The following is a 17,568-nucleotide window of genomic DNA, read 5'->3' as shown; positions in this document are numbered from 1 at the left end:
TTGTTTTGTTTGGCGCTCTCATCTACTTCATTTAGTCATACCTATTAAGAAAACAATCATAGGCTAGACATCTACTTCATGTCGTTAAAGGTAACAAAATAACAACCAAGACTAGATGATTTTATGTTGTAGTTTAATTTTGTTGTCGATGGTATGGATCTTTTTGCAAAACTATTGTTGAGAACTTTTAAAATGTTTAAACTCTATACCTTCACTGTAGAATTACTGCTTATTGCGTCAATGTTTAAACTCTATACCTTGACTGTATTCTGTAGAAGAACTGCTTGTTGCGTCAAATGTTACGGTATTTAAAAATCAATAAAAATTTAAGCTAATGCAACTGATAGTGATACCCGGCATACCGTCTCCCGATGCCTATTGCCGTGACATACGAGTGAAATCAGTTGATGAAACCGCTCATATGATTACATCTTAACTAGGCTGTTATCTTTTGACTGAAATAGCTCCGTGGGTTGAAGTGGCCGTGATAATCGGCCAGACTCCCCGGGCTGATATTGATTGTGGCTTTATCGCTGGGCCGCGCGTCCACCAGCGTCCCACAGTCGGACAGGGAAGATTTGTGCTAGCATGTCAGTGCCATGATTGTCTGCCCAGAGGACAGGGAAGATTTGTGCTAGCATGTCAGTGCCATGATTGTCTGCCCAGAGGACAGGGAAGATATGTGCTAGCATGTCAGTGCCATGATCGTATGCCTAAAGGACAGGGGAGATTTGTGCTAGCATGTCAGTGCCATGATTGTCTGCCCAAAGGACAGTTGCATCACCAGGCAGCTGTCAGATGTTTTCTTGTCTTCAACTTTCTAACCTGACCCGGTCGCTAGAGACTAATAGTGGTAGTTTACAGCTTGTTTATTTCATGTTGGAACGGTACCCGTACCTAATTAAATGCCCGTGAGTTGTTTTCTCTTATTCGTTGTTAGATGAATACATTTATCGCACGATGTTGATGGCTACTGACATACAACTATTCTTGCTAAAGTGTGTATACAATAAATAGTCTAACTATTATTTCACTTTGAATAATTTTCACACACACAGACACTATATATATATATATATATATATATATATATATATATATATATATATATATATATATATATTATACATACATATATCAATATACATACACATGTTGTGATTCCTATACCATTGTGTGAATTCGACGATAAGTGTTTTCCACCTCACCAGAGACATTTGTTTTGATTCCATCATCATGGGATGTAACAGTTGTGTACATCACTGGTTTAACTTAATGCCGTTCTATTCTGTCACGTCACTTCTCTTAGGTCGGTAGAAATCAATAAGCACGTAACAGTTGTAACAGTTCTAGCCTAGATCATACCGGGGCATCGATCTGCGTGTTTGTAAACACGACTGTGGACCAGTCGGTCTGTGGTCCAGTCGGTCTGTGGTCCAGTCGTTCTGTGGTCCAGTCGGTCTGTGGTCCAGTCAGTCTGTGGTCCAGGCCAGTCGGTCTGTGGTCCAGTCAGTCTGTGGTCCAGTCGGTCTGTGGTCCAGTCAGTCTGTGGTCCAGTCGGTCTGTGGTCCAGTCAGTCTGTGGTCCAGTCGGTCTGTGGTCCAGTCAGTCTGTGGTCCAGTCGGTCTGTGGTCCAGTCAGTCTGTGGTCCAGGCCAGTCGGTCTGTGGACCAGTCGGTCTGTGGTCCAGTCAGTCTGTGGTCCAGTCGGTCTGTGGTCCAATCAGTCTGTGGTCCAGGCCAGTCGGTCTGTGGTCCAGTCAGTCTGTGGTCCAGGCCAGTCGGTCTGTGGTCCAGTCAGTCTGTGGTCCAGTCGGTCTGTGGTCCAGTCGGTCTGTGGTCCAGTCAGTCTGTGGTCCAGGCCAGTCGGTCTGTGGACCAGTCGGTCTGTGGACCAGTCGGTCTGTGGACCAGTCGGTCTGTGGTCCAGTCGGTCTGTGGTCCAGTCGGTCTGTGGTCCAGGCCAGTCGGTCTGTGGTCCAATCGGTCTGTGGTCCAGTCGGTCTGTGGTCCAGTCGGTCTGTGGTCCAGTCAGTCTGTGGTCCAGTCGGTCTGTGGTCCAGTCGGTCTGTGGTCCAGTCTTTCTGTGGTCCAGTCGGTCTGTGGTCCAGTCGGTCTGTGGTCCAGTCGGTCTGTGGTCCAGTCAGTCTGTGGTCCAGGCTATCTGCCAATGCTAACTCCTTATGTTAGGGGCGACCCCCATCTCCCTTTGTTAACCATTATATTAGTGGCGACCCTATATACCTCTGTTGGTCCGTTATGTTAGAGGCTAGAGGCGACCCTATATACCTCTGTTGGTCCGTTAGGCTACAGGCGACCCTATATACCTCTGTTGGTCCGTTATGTTAGGCTAGAGGCGACCCTATATACCTCTGTTGGTCCGTTATGTTAGGCTAGAGGCGACCCTATATACCTCTGTTGGTCCGTTAGGCTAGAGGCGACCCTATATACCTCTGTTGGTCCGTTATGTTAGGCTAGAGGCGACCCTATATACCTCTGTTGGTCCGTTATGTTAGGCTAGAGGCGACCCTATATACCTCTGTTGGTCCGTTAGGCTAGAGGCGACCCCATGTACCTCTGCTGGTCCCTTATTAGAGGCTACAGGTGACCCCATATACCTCTGCTGGTCCCTTATGTTAAGATATATTGGCGACCCTATCCACTTCTGCTAGCCCCTTATATTATGTTCTGTTGGCGACCCCATCCACTTCTGCTAGCCCCTTATATTATGTTCTGTTGGCGACCCCATCCACTTCTGCTAGCCCCTTATATTATGTTCTGTTGGCGACCCCATCCACTTCTGCTAGCCCCTTATATTATGTTCTGTTGGCGACCCCATCCACTTCTGCTAGCCCCTTATATTATGTTCTGTTGGCGACCCCATCCACTTCTGCTAGCCCCTTATATTATGTTCTGTTGGCGACCCTATCCACTTCTGCTAGCCCCTTATATTATGTTCTGTTGGCGACCCCATCCACTTCTGCTAGCCCCTTATATTATGTTCTGTTGGCGACCCCATCCACTTCTGCTAGCCCCTTATATTATGTTCTGTTGGCGACCCCATCCACTTCTGCTAGCCCCTTATATTATGTTCTGTTGGCGACCCCATCCACTTCTGCTAGCCCCTTATATTATGTTCTGTTGGCGACCCCATCCACTTCTGCTAGCCCCTTATATTATGTTCTGTTGGCGACCCCATCCACTTCTGCTAGCCCCTTATATTATGTTCTGTTGGCGACCCCATCCACTTCTGCTAGCCCCTTATATTATGTTCTGTTGGCGACCCCATCCACTTCTGCTAGCCCCTTATATTATGTTCTGTTGGCGACCCCATCCACTTCTGCTAGCCCCTTATATTATGTTCTGTTGGCGACCCCATCCACTTCTGCTAGCCCCTTATATTATGTTCTGTTGGCGACCCCATCCACTTCTGCTAGCCCCTTATATTATGTTCTGTTGGCGACCCCATCCACTTCTGCTAGCCCCTTATATTATGTTCTGTTGGCGACCCCATCCACTTCTGCTAGCCCCTTATATTATGTTCTGTTGGCGACCCCATCCACTTCTGCTAATACATTCATGCACGGGATTAGTGCCGTACATAATCCAACAAAGCTGCTGTAAACATTCCCCGTAGATCTCAAGTTACCGGGGTCGGTGGGTCTGTGGATGTAATCACAGTGGGCGGGGTGGGGCAGGAAACTTGTGAAGACGGTGGAATGTAAATGGACTGCGAGTAACGTAGATTTGCCAAGCGCAGGGAAGTACGTGTTTGCTTCATTGACCGACACAAGTATTTAGGTGAGGGGGGAGGGGGTGTCTCGGCCCAGTCCTACAAATACCACTGAAATTATGCCAACAATTTTTGCTGCACACGTTGGCTGTCCCACCTGTGCTGTGTTGTAGGTGAATTGGTCCAGTTAATTGCTCGAGTTAATAAGTCACCTAGTTTTTGGAGTGATTTAATTAGAGTCCCCACCGTAGTAAGTGTTGAATTGAAATCTTTGCCCGCCGTGTGTAAGGTTGAACATGTGTTGTTCTGCACCTCGTGTGCCACACGCTGTCATCAGTCAGTACATTCGCGAGTAAGTGCTAAAAATAGCTACTGATGCTGCTCATGCCAGAAAAGGGCCAAGGTTCTCTCACTTTTAGTCGGATACAAATCAACAGTGATGTAAGTATAGTCAGCTTTTCTAAGGGTATTTTTGGATGGGCTGTCTCAGTGTGTTGAACTGTCTCACCGTGTCTTAAAATGTCTGTCTTAAACTACCTAGTCTCACCGAGTAGATGACGTGAGACTAGATGAGTGAAATCAGTGAGACCGAGGTTAGACCAGACCTGTTGATTTCCTCCTTATATCGATCTCTTTACGATTGATTCTGGCACCGCTACAGAAGATAAATTGCCTGTTCTGGTCTAAGCCTAGTAGCACGGCGCCACTTCACAATGTTTGTTTTTCAACGAGCTATAACCTATACTGATCGGTATTTTTCTTGGAGTTACCACCGTGTATCTAGATCTATATTGTGGTGAGGTCTGATCTCCTTATTTGTGATCACTGACCTAACGTTTTCTTCAGCTTGTTACGGTGTGCTACATTAACACAGTGTTCAGATCAAAGCTGTTCAGGTGGTAATGAGACCGTAGTGTGTAAGACAACACAATACGTAACGGTAAGTGCATCTCACTACCCGCAATGTCGCTACACTAGCTCTAGTAGTTGTAGAGTGTTATCTATTAAATCATCCAGTAGTGTTGATGTGTTTCTACTTTCACTCGCAGATCTGGTTGTTACTTTTTGTTTTAACAAAGTGTGTTCACTGTAAACTTATGGACACCACAACACAGATCTCAATGAGGGGCTAGATATATGGTCAGAAAACTAACTCATTTGGGGACTAGAATATGTCGGAGTTAGACAAGTGATCCCTGTCTGAAAGAGTTGTGTTGTGGCCCTAACTAGCTGTGTCATAGCCCTGTTACATGACTGACTGGCTGACTGACTGACTGGCTGGCTGGCTGGCTTACATGACTGACTGACTGAATGACTGACTGACTGGCTGGCTGGCTGGCTTACATGACTGACTGACTGACTGACTGACTGACTGGCTGGCTGGCTGGCTGGCTGGCTGGCTGGCTGGCTGGCTGGCTGGCTTACATGACTGACTGACTGACTGATTGGCTGGCTGGCTGACTGACTGACTGACTGACTGACTGACTGACTGACTGATTGGCTGGCTGACTGACTGACTGACTGACTGACTGACTGACTGGCTGACTGACTGACTGACTGACTGACTGATTGGCTGGCTGACTGACTGACTGACTGACTGACTGACTGACTGACTGACTGACTGACTGGCTGGCTTACATGACTGACTGACTGACTGAGTTGACCGTCTCAGCTGGCTGATCCCCGCCCGTTAGAGCTGTGTTGTGACGGGGTGCACCCCCCCCCCGTGTTACCTGGCCGTGTCCCATCGAGATGTGCACCAGGCGACTGATCTGCTTGATTGATTAGCCTAGATATCCATGTCGTCACTCTCTCCAGGGGTCGGCCTAGTGGCTTTACAAGCCGTCCATCCATAGTCTTGTCCCCCCGTCTGCCTGTAAATGATAGGTTCATGCTGACACAGATCTCTACAAGCTTCTTGCTTTCTCGTGTCTGCTACACATTCTGTTGTGGCTAGTGGATGTCTGCTACAATTTTTGTCGTGGCTACTTGAAATCTGCTACAAATTTTTGTGGTGACTACTTGATGTCTGCTACAATTTTTGTCGTGGCTACTTTATGTCTGCTATAAATTCTGTGGTGGCTACATAGTTGAGACATAATACTACGATTGCATACGTGCGTGACGTCACACTGGTGAGTAGACCTCGAGGGGCGGGTTCGGAAAACCCCGACTTGGATATAAGCCATTGTAAACAATCTTTCACTGCTAAAATCGTGTGAGGCGACGTAGTTGATGTTACTTGGTATAGCCTACATGGCCTTACATTTAGCTTAAACTTTAGGCACCCCACTAAAACAAATGTGCTAATTATGTAGTCTAGTAGTAAATAAAAGAGCCGCCATTTGTTCTACAAATACTCTCATGTGACTGGTATAATGGCACTAGCTAGTGTCTGGCAATATTTGGACTTTTCCTAGTACCAACTCACCCTGTTCTAAATTTGGGTTTGCACTCAGTTTTCTTTTTATGATTGGGGAGGGGGGGGGTCGCTTATATTTATTTAGTTGGGTTTTTCGTTGCGCAGACACGTTTCTCTCTCTCTCTCTGGTCCGTATGTTGCCATAGCAACATGTAAGCTATAACATCGGTCAAATAGCAAGACTTTCTCTTCTGTGCTTGGAGTACTTTGTTAAGGAACCATAACTTCCAGCAACTTTAGACCACTCGTGACGAGAGTTAAACAATAAATCATGTGTCTTAATTACATGACATGCTTTTATGATGAATACAATATGAGACGAAAATAGGTGTGTATGAACTGGCTACTTGCGTCTACCTGAGAAATGTGCAGCAGCAATGTGTAATGTTAGGCCGTAGACAGTTTTAGCCTGCACAGGTGAATGGGACAAACCTACAAGTAGTTTTAACTAACTGTAAGTAGCTGGTGATAGATCCAGGCCCTGATAGCTCTGGATTGCTGGGTGGTGGTGGATGTGACAAACCTACGAGCAGTTTTAACTAACTGTAAGTAGCTGGTAATAGATCCAGGCCCTGATAGCTCAGTATTGCTGGGTGGTGGTGGATGTGACAAACCTACGAGCAGTTTTAACTAACTGTAAGTAGCTGGTAATAGATCCAGGCCCTGATAGCTCAGGATTGCTGGGTGGTGGTGGATGCGACTCTGTGTGACTGGGATGTGTCTTGGTGGATGTCATTTGTTGGTTGTCATTTGTTGGTTGTCACTTTGTGGTTGTGACTTGGTAATTGTCACTTTGTGGATGTCATTTGGTGCAAGAAGCCAACCGATGTTGTAGTACATGTTTGAACACCACTGACATGACTGATCAATCACTGACATGACTGAGCCTTGAAATGACTAAACAGTTATTGAGTTAAGATTAAGTGGTTTCCCCATGTGCTATCCGTAGTGTTGATGTGCATCATAAACTGAAAGTAAATGAGCTGTGAGGAAATGGTCTAATATATTTATCACACCACAGTATCTTCACGAAGTTTGAAATACTTCATCTTCGATTCTCCACTAGAATATAAAAAAGCTACTTAAATATATTTTTTTGTAATGTTATAATTTATCTTTACTAATCAGCTAATTAGTAAACTATTTATATATTTGCTAACTGCATTTACCTGTAAGCTTTAAATCAACAAACCTGGGAGAATTCATGTTGCAGTTATCTCTGGATGGGCTGAAGATTTATTACAGGTGTTAAAATAATTGTTCCTGGTGAAACTAGCAGGTCTAAGTTTTTAAAGTTTTTTGTAGCTAAAGATAGCAATTCCCCTGCTCCATGTGATGGCTGCTAACCTGTAGGTTTGCATATTTGTTGACATGAGTGCAATAATGTAGAGACTTTATACATGCTCTACATCACACAGTGGCAACATTGGAAGGGTTTCCTCTCTGTATTAATGCAATAAGGCACATTAGCCTGCTGGGGTGGATTCAACTTGCTGCCTGGATACATTTGATTCTGTGCTTATTCTATTGCTGGGACTGGATGTTAAGTTATAGAATTTGATTACATTTCTATAGGCTCTTGGCTGCATCCACATCTGCCCCCCCCCTTTAATACTGCAGTCTGTATGAGATGTGACTGTCATGACTTACAGTCACAAAGTCCACATGTCTAATGCTTTAGGTTTTATCTGGATACAACATGGTAAACTGTTGAACAATTATTATTTTCAGAGTTAGCCACAGTGAAGAAGGGGACACCACTCTATGGTCAACCAGACTGGTGGGGAGAGGGCAGTGACCATGACAAGACTAGTCAGCACAAAGGTCAGGCTGTGATACTCTAGATATTGTAGCACAATTCATCAATATTATATCAAAGCTTGTGAATGTTTGTATTTGTAAGCTGTGCTAATCTAGATATTTGTAGCACAATTCATCAATATTATATCACAGCTTGTGAATGTTTGTATTTGTTAGCTGTGCTACTCTAGATATTGTAGCACAAGTCATCAATATTAAAACTTGTGAATGTTTGTATTTGTTAGCTGTGCTACTCTAGATATTGTAGCACAATTCATCAATATTATATCAAAGCTTGTGAATGTTTGTATTTGTTAGCTGTGCTACTCTAGATATTGTAGCACAATTCATCAATATTAAAGCTTGTGAATGTTTGTATTTGTTAGCTACCAAAGTCTGTTTGCAATCAATAATTAATATTTCACCTGGGTTGTATCTAGGGGACTAGTGATAGTTGTGGTATGAAAAATTGTGAAGTGTTTTAGGAATACATTAGTCTGAATACTTTCTTAACCTACCATCTTATTAGATCTAACTCTAATTTGGGTCGTCTTATAAATTTGCAGGTGATAGAAGAAGTGAGACAAAATGTAGTCGCCCATCTAGTCTAGGCTTGAACAGTGAGGAGGCATCAGTCAACACAGTCAAGTCTGCCAGTAAGCTCAGCACAATGGACACGGTCAAATACGCTGGTCCTACATACATGGAAATACCCATCAAAGATGAGGATACAGCCCAAGGGGTCAAGGACATCCAGACCCCTCCCAAGAGTGTCACATCCTCGCTGTCAAGAGATAGCCTGTCCAACTCTCCAGATGTCAAGCAGGTCTGTTACAGCTAGCTGCTTCTCTCAGTTCTGCACCTAGTAATGTCTGATTAGACAAAAATAAATTCTGCACCTAATAATGTCTGATTAGACACAAGTTCTGTTCTTACTAATTTCTGACTAGACAAAAATAAATTCTGAACCTAGTAATGTCTGATTAGACACAAGTTCTGCACTTACTAATGTCTGACTAGACAAAATAAATTCTGCACCTAGTAATGTCTGATTAGACAAAAATAAATTCTGCACCTAATAATGTCTGATTAGACACAAGTTCTGTTCTTACTAATGTCTGACTAGACAAAATAAATTCTGCACCTAGTAATGTCTGATTAGACAAAAATAAATTCTGCACCTAATAATGTCTGATTAGAAACAAGTTCTGTTCTTACTAATTTCTGACTAGACAAAAATAAATTCTGCGCTTAGTAATGTCTGACTAGAGAAAATAAATTCTCTAGGCTGACTTCAAATAGTTTTTTCTATAGTTGGTCTCTTAGCTTATAACCCTACTAATTTGTGCTCAATCTAATCCAGATGCTTGAAATATTTTCTAGTTATCCTTAGCCAAAAGTGCCAAAGAACAAAGTCCTAGTATTGAACTCAACCCTTCCACGTCTTTCACTATTGATCTCGATGACCTGGACCACCCACCAAAGAAAGCTTTGAATATTGGTAGCAGCTTAAGTGAATTTGTACCATCCAAAATCCGTAAGAACTTTCGGGAAAGGAAGACTCAGTCCTCAAAAGCTGGTTCTAAGGAATCCACACCTAGCAAAAATTCTGTAAGTTTTACTACATTTTAGTTTACAGTGGGCCTTGTAAAAACCTGCCTGGTTATGTTGTATCACTGCCCTAATCCTAGCAGACAACAATAGCCCAGAGATATAATGTTTTCCTTTTTTTTAAAAAGGAAATCCTATTTTTGCACACAAAGTTTTGATGGTGATACATTTTTATATAAGAAATTTTTTTGAACTAATGTTTTTATTTTTTAAAATTAATACCTTAAATTTTAAAAATTTCCAAATGGTAATACCTTGAATTGTTTGGCCTATATTGTTTTAGGTAATCAGTTACATCTCTGATTGTTTACACAATATTGTTCTGCTTAACCATGAGCCTTCACCAACAAATAAATACTAGAGTTAAATCCAATAAGATATAATTAAAGTTAACAGGTGAATACAATTTTTCTTTTCCAGTTGATTATAAAGTTCATTTTTTTCTCCCACTGTAGGAGGAACGTGAGTTATCTCCCCTGCACCAGCAGAAGTTAGATGAAATCCATAGCCAAGTGGTGGAGAAGAAGGGGAAATCTTCCCGCCTGTCCAGTGTTCACGCCACTGTTGGCTCCTCCCTCAGGTCTCCTAACTTAGAAGAAATTGACAGGTTGTCAGAGTTTTCTGATGAGAGGAGGTCAATAGAAAGGGATGGAGGTAAGCTTTTCATCGCCAGCTTGGCTAGAGTTAAATCTTGATCATGTGCTGGGAGAGAGCAGTTTTAGTCTAGCCACTCACCACTTGACTGCTAGCCCAAATTTTTTTAGTTTAGATCTCAGGGAAAGTAAAGGCCATTTAGTATAGTGCTGACCACACAATCCCTTCATATGCCAATGTCAAGAAGCATATAAATTCCATCTACCCTATAGAACATTAGATCCAAAAGGGGAACTTTATTTTACTTATTTCCTGACCATTGAAACTTTTCTTCCAGCCAAGAAACCAGTGCCTACAAGAAGCCCCCAGATCTCTAAGATGACCAAGGTTAAACCCTCCCCCCTGACCAGTGGTCCTAAGAGCTCTGGCCCCCACACATCTGGCACCCACACATCTGTGTCTGCCGCACACACATCCCCATCTGCCGCACACACATCCGCGTCTGCTGCATCCTACCTGTTTGACAAGATGTTTGAGACGGGCAGCAACGCCTCAGCTCAGAGTGACAAGGAGATGTCACCAGAGCAGGCCATGTACAGGGAAGCTGCCGGACATGACCTCTTGACCTCCAGACATTCGGGGGAGAAAGTGATCCGGCCTGTCATTGACTCGTCAGCAACAAAGCATGTCTCACCTGGTGCTAAACCAGCCAGAGCTGACAAGGCTGTCAAGCAGGTGCTGAAGGCAGTCAGCAAGGAAGAGGATGAGTTCATTGATGAAGATGACCTGCTCATCACAGAGGACAATTTGGATGATGAAGACAAGGTTGGTCTGGTTGTTAAGGACGACAAAGAGGACAAAGCTAGTGAGGCAGGGACATACACCATTGAAGCTGATGTGAAGGAGGGGGAGGAAGAGGAGCAGGCGGCCAGGATGAGGATTGACCAGGTATTTGGGGTGGACGTGGACGACTTCACGTCTGATAAACCTTTGATCAACCCCCTGCGCCTGGCCAGCCCAGGGGGGTATGACAATGTGTATGAGGATTATGGCAATAACATTGAGGGGGACAAAACTCCTTTAGATGAGAGCGGTTCATTCCCAATTGATGACGATCTCACTTTAGATGAGGATTATGACGATGAAGAGGATGAGAGCATGGAGGTGAGTGTTGTTACCGCACTTATCTATCAATTACTGGTTTATAGTTAATTAATTGATGTAGAAAACGATTAAATAAGCTCGTAATTTAAATGTTGAACATTTCAAACGGTTATCTAATTTTAATGTTGATTTAGTGATCGCTCCAGCGCATGATGGGGCGTTCCAAAACACGTGCAACTTTGGTTTTTAATAGTAGGACTTGTAAGTCTCGTTTTCTCTGACTTAGAATTAGAAATCTGTTCAGGTGTACAGAGTTTTGTAAAGACAGGGTGTTCAAAGTATTGTACTTGTTTGGTAAGTTTTGATGAATCGTATAGATTTGGGAGTAACAGTGGAAGGCTGTTGCTGATTTTGTTTCGTGGGTATGAAATATCAGTTCTTGAAGTGTTAAAGTGTGTATTTTTTATTTGGCTGTTGTCGTGTAGTTGTAGGGCTAGTGGAATCTGATTAGTAGTAGATAAATGAGAATGTAGGTGATAAGGTAACGTAGTTATGGAGTTCGGGAGTATCAAGTCTTGTGGTATTAAGGTATCGAATTATGTTGACTGCTATCGTGTAGTAGTAGGTCCAGTGAAATCGTTGATTGAGGGTATCGTTTGTAGAGCTTGGTGAAGTTAGGCGAGTTGGTGTCATAGTTCTGGAGCAACGAGTCTAGTTATGTCTAGGTATCGAAGTTTGACATCTGTTGTGAATGTGGTAGAGTTTGAGTATATTGAGTAGTCGAGTTTATTGTAAGTTAGATTATTTCAATTCAGGATGGAACACACTACAAAGAAAGATAGGCATTCTCTAGCTGAAGAATCTTGGTTTTAGGAATCTATATTACCACTCTTATAGTATATTGTATAGGCTGGAATTTGTAACTAACCAGTAAACTTTGTTTTTTTTATCAAATTATAATTTTTTAAATATTTTAATCAATAATTATAGCAATGTCTTAAATTGTTACCCGTATTTGATTTTTTTTTAAAGGTGTCCCTTGATTTAGGGGATCCAAAATTAAGTATAGTATAATTAAATGTAATTCTCTATAATCAGTAGTATTTCATCAAAATTGACTAGTTGAAGTATGTTATAATAAAGCTACCATGTTTAGACTTTCAAACAAAACCTATAGTTAAGTAGTTAATTATTAAAATATATTGTTTTGACACGGTTACATAGCTAATACAAAAGACTTGTTATAATTATAGCGCAATGAAATTTAAACCGCTTTATTGTGGTTTTCAAGCATGTCCTAGTTACACTTGGTTAATTTAGCTATTATTGTGAAAGTTATTTCCCTTGAATGAAACTGGTATTTGGATTACCAAATGGAAGATAATTCTTTGTTTAACTTTACATTAATTTCAAATTCCTGCAACTTAGGTTAACCGCTTACTAATAAATACAACTTTAATTTATTATTTGCTATTGTAAAAATTATATAGAGCAGAAGTTCTGAACAAAATAGTTTGGTAGATTTTTTTAGCATTATTAAGTTGATAATATATCAGTAGCCGTTGTAGATTGCAATACTAAATATTAATAGACATATAGTATGAGAGTGCAACAAATGCGTCTAAAGGGCGGAGGGGGGCGGGGGGGGGGGGTCTACGTCGCAAAGTAGAAAGTAGGCTGGTGGACAATCTCAATTTCAATAGAATGCGATTACGCTTGCAAACTGGAATTGAAGGAATTAGTACAAACTTTTGCGGGCGAAGTAGGCAGGTAAAATTTGATTTTGATGTGTACTTATAACGAGTATGCAAATGACAATAAATTAATGTCGCTTTTAAATAATTATTTTCTTATACATATGTTTAGTAATTTATTTGTGTTTTAATAAGCTTTGCCAAGGGCGTTAAGTAAACTGGCGCCGGCACTGCTTAAATTATAATGGAAAATGAAAGAAAAATACTATCTTGGAACTCTTGTACTTTGTACTACCCATTTATGACGTACACGGAAGGGGAGGGGTCCGAACATAATACTGGTATCCTGCATGTAAAAAAACAAACGTCGGATGGGGGGAAGGGGAAGAGGAGGGTGTCTAATCCGAACATAAAACTGGTATCCTGCATGTAAAAAAAAAACGTCGGATGGGGGGGGGGGGGGGGGAAGAGGACGGTGTCTAAAATTTGAACTTTTTGTGGACTTCATAAATGGATGACCCACAAGATATGTTTTTTTAGTTAGAGACTTGAAAAATATTGCCAAGGCAGGTTCATACACCTTTTACACAAGGGAGATAAGCAGGTTTTATATTTAGGTACACATTGTTTGATATATTGCCACTGTAATTTTAGATGTTACTTAACAAATCGTTAGTAAGTTTAAAGCAAGCTTTTCAATCTATAATATTTTCACCCCCTCCTTCTCTAAAGATGAGTGCTATCAAATTGAGGTAAAATTGTTGTAAGCATATTGTGGAAACCACTGGACAACATGACGGGCGTGTGAAGTGCACTCAATCACTCATTGCTTGAGAATCTATGTCAAACCATCAAGGGATTTTTTTGTTGTAGTGTCCCCTTGTGGTAGTGTCCCCTTGTGGTAGTGTCCCTTTGTGGTAGTGTCCCCTTGTGGTAGTGTCCCCTTGTGGTAGTGTCTCTATTGTAGTAGTGTCCCCTTATGGTAGTGTCTCTATTGTAGTAGTGTCCCCTTATGGTACTGTCCTCTGTGTCAGTTATCTGTGGTAGTGTCCCCTTGTGGTAGTGTCCCCCTGTGATAGTGTCCTCTGTGTCAGTTATCTGTGGTAGTGTCCCCTTGTGGTAGTGTCCCCTTGTGGTAGTATCCCCTTGTGGTAATGTCCCTTTGTAGTAGTGTCCCTTTGTAGTAGTGTCCCTTTGTAGTAGTGTCCCTTTGTAGTAGTGTCCCCCTGTGGTAGTGTCCTCTGTGCCAGTCATGTGTGGTAGTGTCCCCTTGTGGTAGTGTCCCCTTGTGGTACTGTCCTCTGTGCAGTTATCTGTGGTAGTGTCCCCTTGTGGTACTGTCCTCTGTGTCAGTTATCTGTGGTAGTATCCCCTTGTGGTAGTGTCCCCTTGTGGTAATGTCCCTTTGTAGTAGTGTCCCCTTGTGGTAGTGTCCCCCTGTGATAGTGTCCTCTGTGCCAGTCATCTGTGGTAGTATCCCCTTGTGGTAGTGTCCCCTTGTGGTAGTGTCCCCTTGTGGTAGTGTCCCCTTGTGGTAGTGTCCCCTTGTGGTAGTGTCCCTATTGTGGTAGTGTCCCCTTGTGGTAGTGTCCCCTTGTGGTAGTGTCCCCTTGTGGTAGTGTCCCCTTGTGGTACTGTCCTCTGTGTCAGTTATCTGTGGTAGTATCCCCTTGTGGTAGTGTCCCTTTGTGGTAATGTCCCTTTGTAGTAGTGTCCCCTTGTGGTAGTGTCCCCTTGTGGTAGTGTCCCCTTGTGGTAGTGTCCCTATTGTGGTAGTGTCCCCTTGTGGTAGTGTCCCCTTGTGGTAGTGTCCCCTTGTGGTAGTGTCCCCTTGTGGTACTGTCCTCTGTGTCAGTTATCTGTGGTAGTATCCCCTTGTGGTAGTGTCCCTTTGTGGTAATGTCCCTTTGTAGTAGTGTCCCCTTGTGGTAGTGTCCCCCTGTGATAGTGTCCTCTGTGCCAGTCATCTGTGGTAGTATCCCCTTGTGGTAGTGTCCCCTTGTGGTAGTGTCCCCTTGTGGTAGTGTCCCTATTGTGGTAGTGTCCCCTTGTGGTAGTGTCCCCTTGTGGTAGTGTCCCCTTGTGGTAGTGTCCCCTTGTGGTACTGTCCTCTGTGTCAGTTATCTGTGGTAGTATCCCCTTGTGGTAGTGTCCCTTTGTGGTAATGTCCCTTTGTAGTAGTGTCCCCTTGTGGTAGTGTCCCCTTGTGGTAGTGTCCCCTTGTGGTAGTGTCCCTATTGTGGTAGTGTCCCCTTGTGGTAGTGTCCCCTTGTGGTAGTGTCCCCTTGTGGTAGTGTCCCCTTGTGGTACTGTCCTCTGTGTCAGTTATCTGTGGTAGTATCCCCTTGTGGTAGTGTCCCTTTGTGGTAATGTCCCTTTGTAGTAGTGTCCCCTTGTGGTAGTGTCCCCTTGTGGTAGTGTCCCCTTGTGGTACTGTCCTCTGTGCAGTTATCTGTGGTAGTGTCCCCTTGTGGTACTGTCCTCTGTGTCAGTTATCTGTGGTAGTATCCCCTTGTGGTAGTGTCCCCTTGTGGTACTGTCCTCTGTGCAGTTATCTGTGGTAGTGTCCCCTTGTGGTACTGTCCTCTGTGTCAGTTATCTGTGGTAGTGTCCCCTTGTGGTAGTGTCCCCTTGTGGTACTGTCCTCTGTGCAGTTATCTGTGGTAGTGTCCCCTTGTGGTACTGTCCTCTGTGTCAGTTATCTGTGGTAGTATCCCCTTGTGGTAGTGTCCCCTTGTGGTAGTGTCCCCTTGTGGTAGTGTCCCCTTGTGGTAGTGTCCCCTTGTGGTAGTGTCCCCTTGTGGTAGTGTCCCCTTGTGGTAGTGTCCCCTTGTGGTACTGTCCTCTGTGTCAGTTATCTGTGGTAGTATCCCCTTGTGGTAGTGTCCCTTTGTGGTAATGTCCCTTTGTAGTAGTGTCCCCTTGTGGTAGTGTCCCCTTGTGGTAGTGTCCCCTTGTGGTAGTGTCCCTATTGTGGTAGTGTCCCCTTGTGGTAGTGTCCCCTTGTGGTAGTGTCCCCTTGTGGTAGTGTCCCCTTGTGGTACTGTCCTCTGTGTCAGTTATCTGTGGTAGTATCCCCTTGTGGTAGTGTCCCTTTGTGGTAATGTCCCTTTGTAGTAGTGTCCCCTTGTGGTAGTGTTCCCTTGTGGTAGTGTTCCCTTGTGGTACTGTCCTCTGTGTCAGTTTTCTGTGGTAGTGTCTCCTTGTGGTAGTGTCCCCTTGTGGTAGTGTCCCCGTGTGGTAGTGTCCCCTTGTGGTAGTGTCCCTATTGTGTTAGTGTCCCCTATGCTAGTCTCCCATTTAAAGGACGAAAATATGTAAGTAACCCATCTTACAGACGACCCTGATAGACCCCGCTTATCTCCGGTATTCACCGTCTTCATGATAACACGTTTTCTCCATGTCAAGTTGGTTATTAGGTCCTGAATCATTGTTTTGTTTCTTTGACTGAATGGAGAGTTGCCCTGCTTGTTGTGCCTTATCCACCTCTACACTAGCCCACTTAGTATAACGGGATCCCCTCATCTCCCCTCTCCCACACACCACTCCATGGCCCGCCATTCAATCGAGTCCCATTGATTTACATTGTCAGTATATCTCAATGCACCTCCTTCCCTTAGTTACGATGTTTACGTTAGTTACCGTGTCAATGTGCCCAACGTGTACCGCTCCGGTTCACTAAGATGGTCTTCAGTAGCGGCGTGACACGCTAAACACAAACAGCGTGACACACTGATCTGTGTGTACAACAGCGTGACACACTGATCTGTGTGTACAACAGCGTGACACACTGATCTGTGTGTACAACAGCGTGACACACTGATATGTGTACAGCGAGGTGACCCACACATCAAGATCTGTATGTAGACTACAGCCTGCTCGGAGAGACATTTCTAATTTGCAGGTATTATTGTGGCTTACGTGGGCATCTTCTGTTTTAAAGGGCGTCGTATGTACATAGACTGTTTAGCTGGCGTAAGTAGACCCGATTGTCTTGTGCATTCTTAACATTGTATGTGCTCTCGTTTCTTCAATATCTTTATTTGGTGGACTTCATGTGGCTGATGCCCTTATGTTTTAGGCTGTGTGGCTGAAGGCCACGTGTTTAGGTCGTGTGACTGATGCCCTCTGGTTTTATGTCGTGTGGCTAGTGCCCTCTGGTTTTATGTCGTGTGGCTAGTGCCCTCTGGTTTTATGTCGTGTGGCTCATGCCCTCTGGTTTTATGCCGTGTGGCTAGTGCCCTCTGGTTTTATGTCGTGTGGCTAGTGCCCTCTGGTTTTATGCCGTGTGGCTAGTGCCCTCTGGTTTTATGCCGTGTGGCTAGTGCCCTCTGGTTTTATGCCGTGTGGCTAGTGCCCTCTGGTTTTATGTCGTGTGGCTAGTGCCCTCTGGTTTTATGCCGTGTGGCTCATGCCCTCTGGTTTTATGTCGTGTGGCTCATGCCCTCTGGTTTTATGTCGTGTGGCTAGTGCCCTCTGGTTTTATGTCGTGTGGCTAGTGCCCTCTGGTTTTATGCCGTGTGGCTAGTGCCCTCTGGTTTTATGTCGTGTGGCTAGTGCCCTCTGGTTTTATGCCGTGTGGCTAGTGCCCTCTGGTTTTATGCCGTGTGG

General features: G+C 43.9%; 1 protein-coding gene across 7 annotated transcripts in view; it reads left to right on the top strand.

The window, feature by feature from the left end:
• Positions 1–17,568, top strand: part of LOC131944440 (centrosomal protein of 170 kDa protein B) — an 88,338-nt gene that overhangs the window by 58,409 nt on the left and 12,361 nt on the right. For all 7 annotated transcript variants that reach the window (XM_059305040.1, XM_059305039.1, XM_059305038.1 and 4 more), the window contains 5 exons: positions 7,886–7,978; positions 8,521–8,780; positions 9,338–9,565; positions 10,021–10,219; positions 10,497–11,323. In XM_059305040.1, the coding sequence (XP_059161023.1) occupies positions 7,886–7,978; positions 8,521–8,780; positions 9,338–9,565; positions 10,021–10,219; positions 10,497–11,323 (1,607 nt within the window). The remainder of the gene's footprint in view (positions 1–7,885; positions 7,979–8,520; positions 8,781–9,337; positions 9,566–10,020; positions 10,220–10,496; positions 11,324–17,568) is intronic.

The sequence above is a fragment of the Physella acuta genome, unplaced genomic scaffold (assembly GCF_028476545.2).
Source record: "Physella acuta isolate Inbredline_101_S28 unplaced genomic scaffold, ASM2847654v3 ptg000494l, whole genome shotgun sequence".
Lineage (NCBI taxonomy): Eukaryota > Metazoa > Mollusca > Gastropoda > Physidae > Physella > Physella acuta.
Note: the sequence above shows the minus strand (reverse complement) of the source record. Positions and strands in the feature narration are given on the sequence as shown.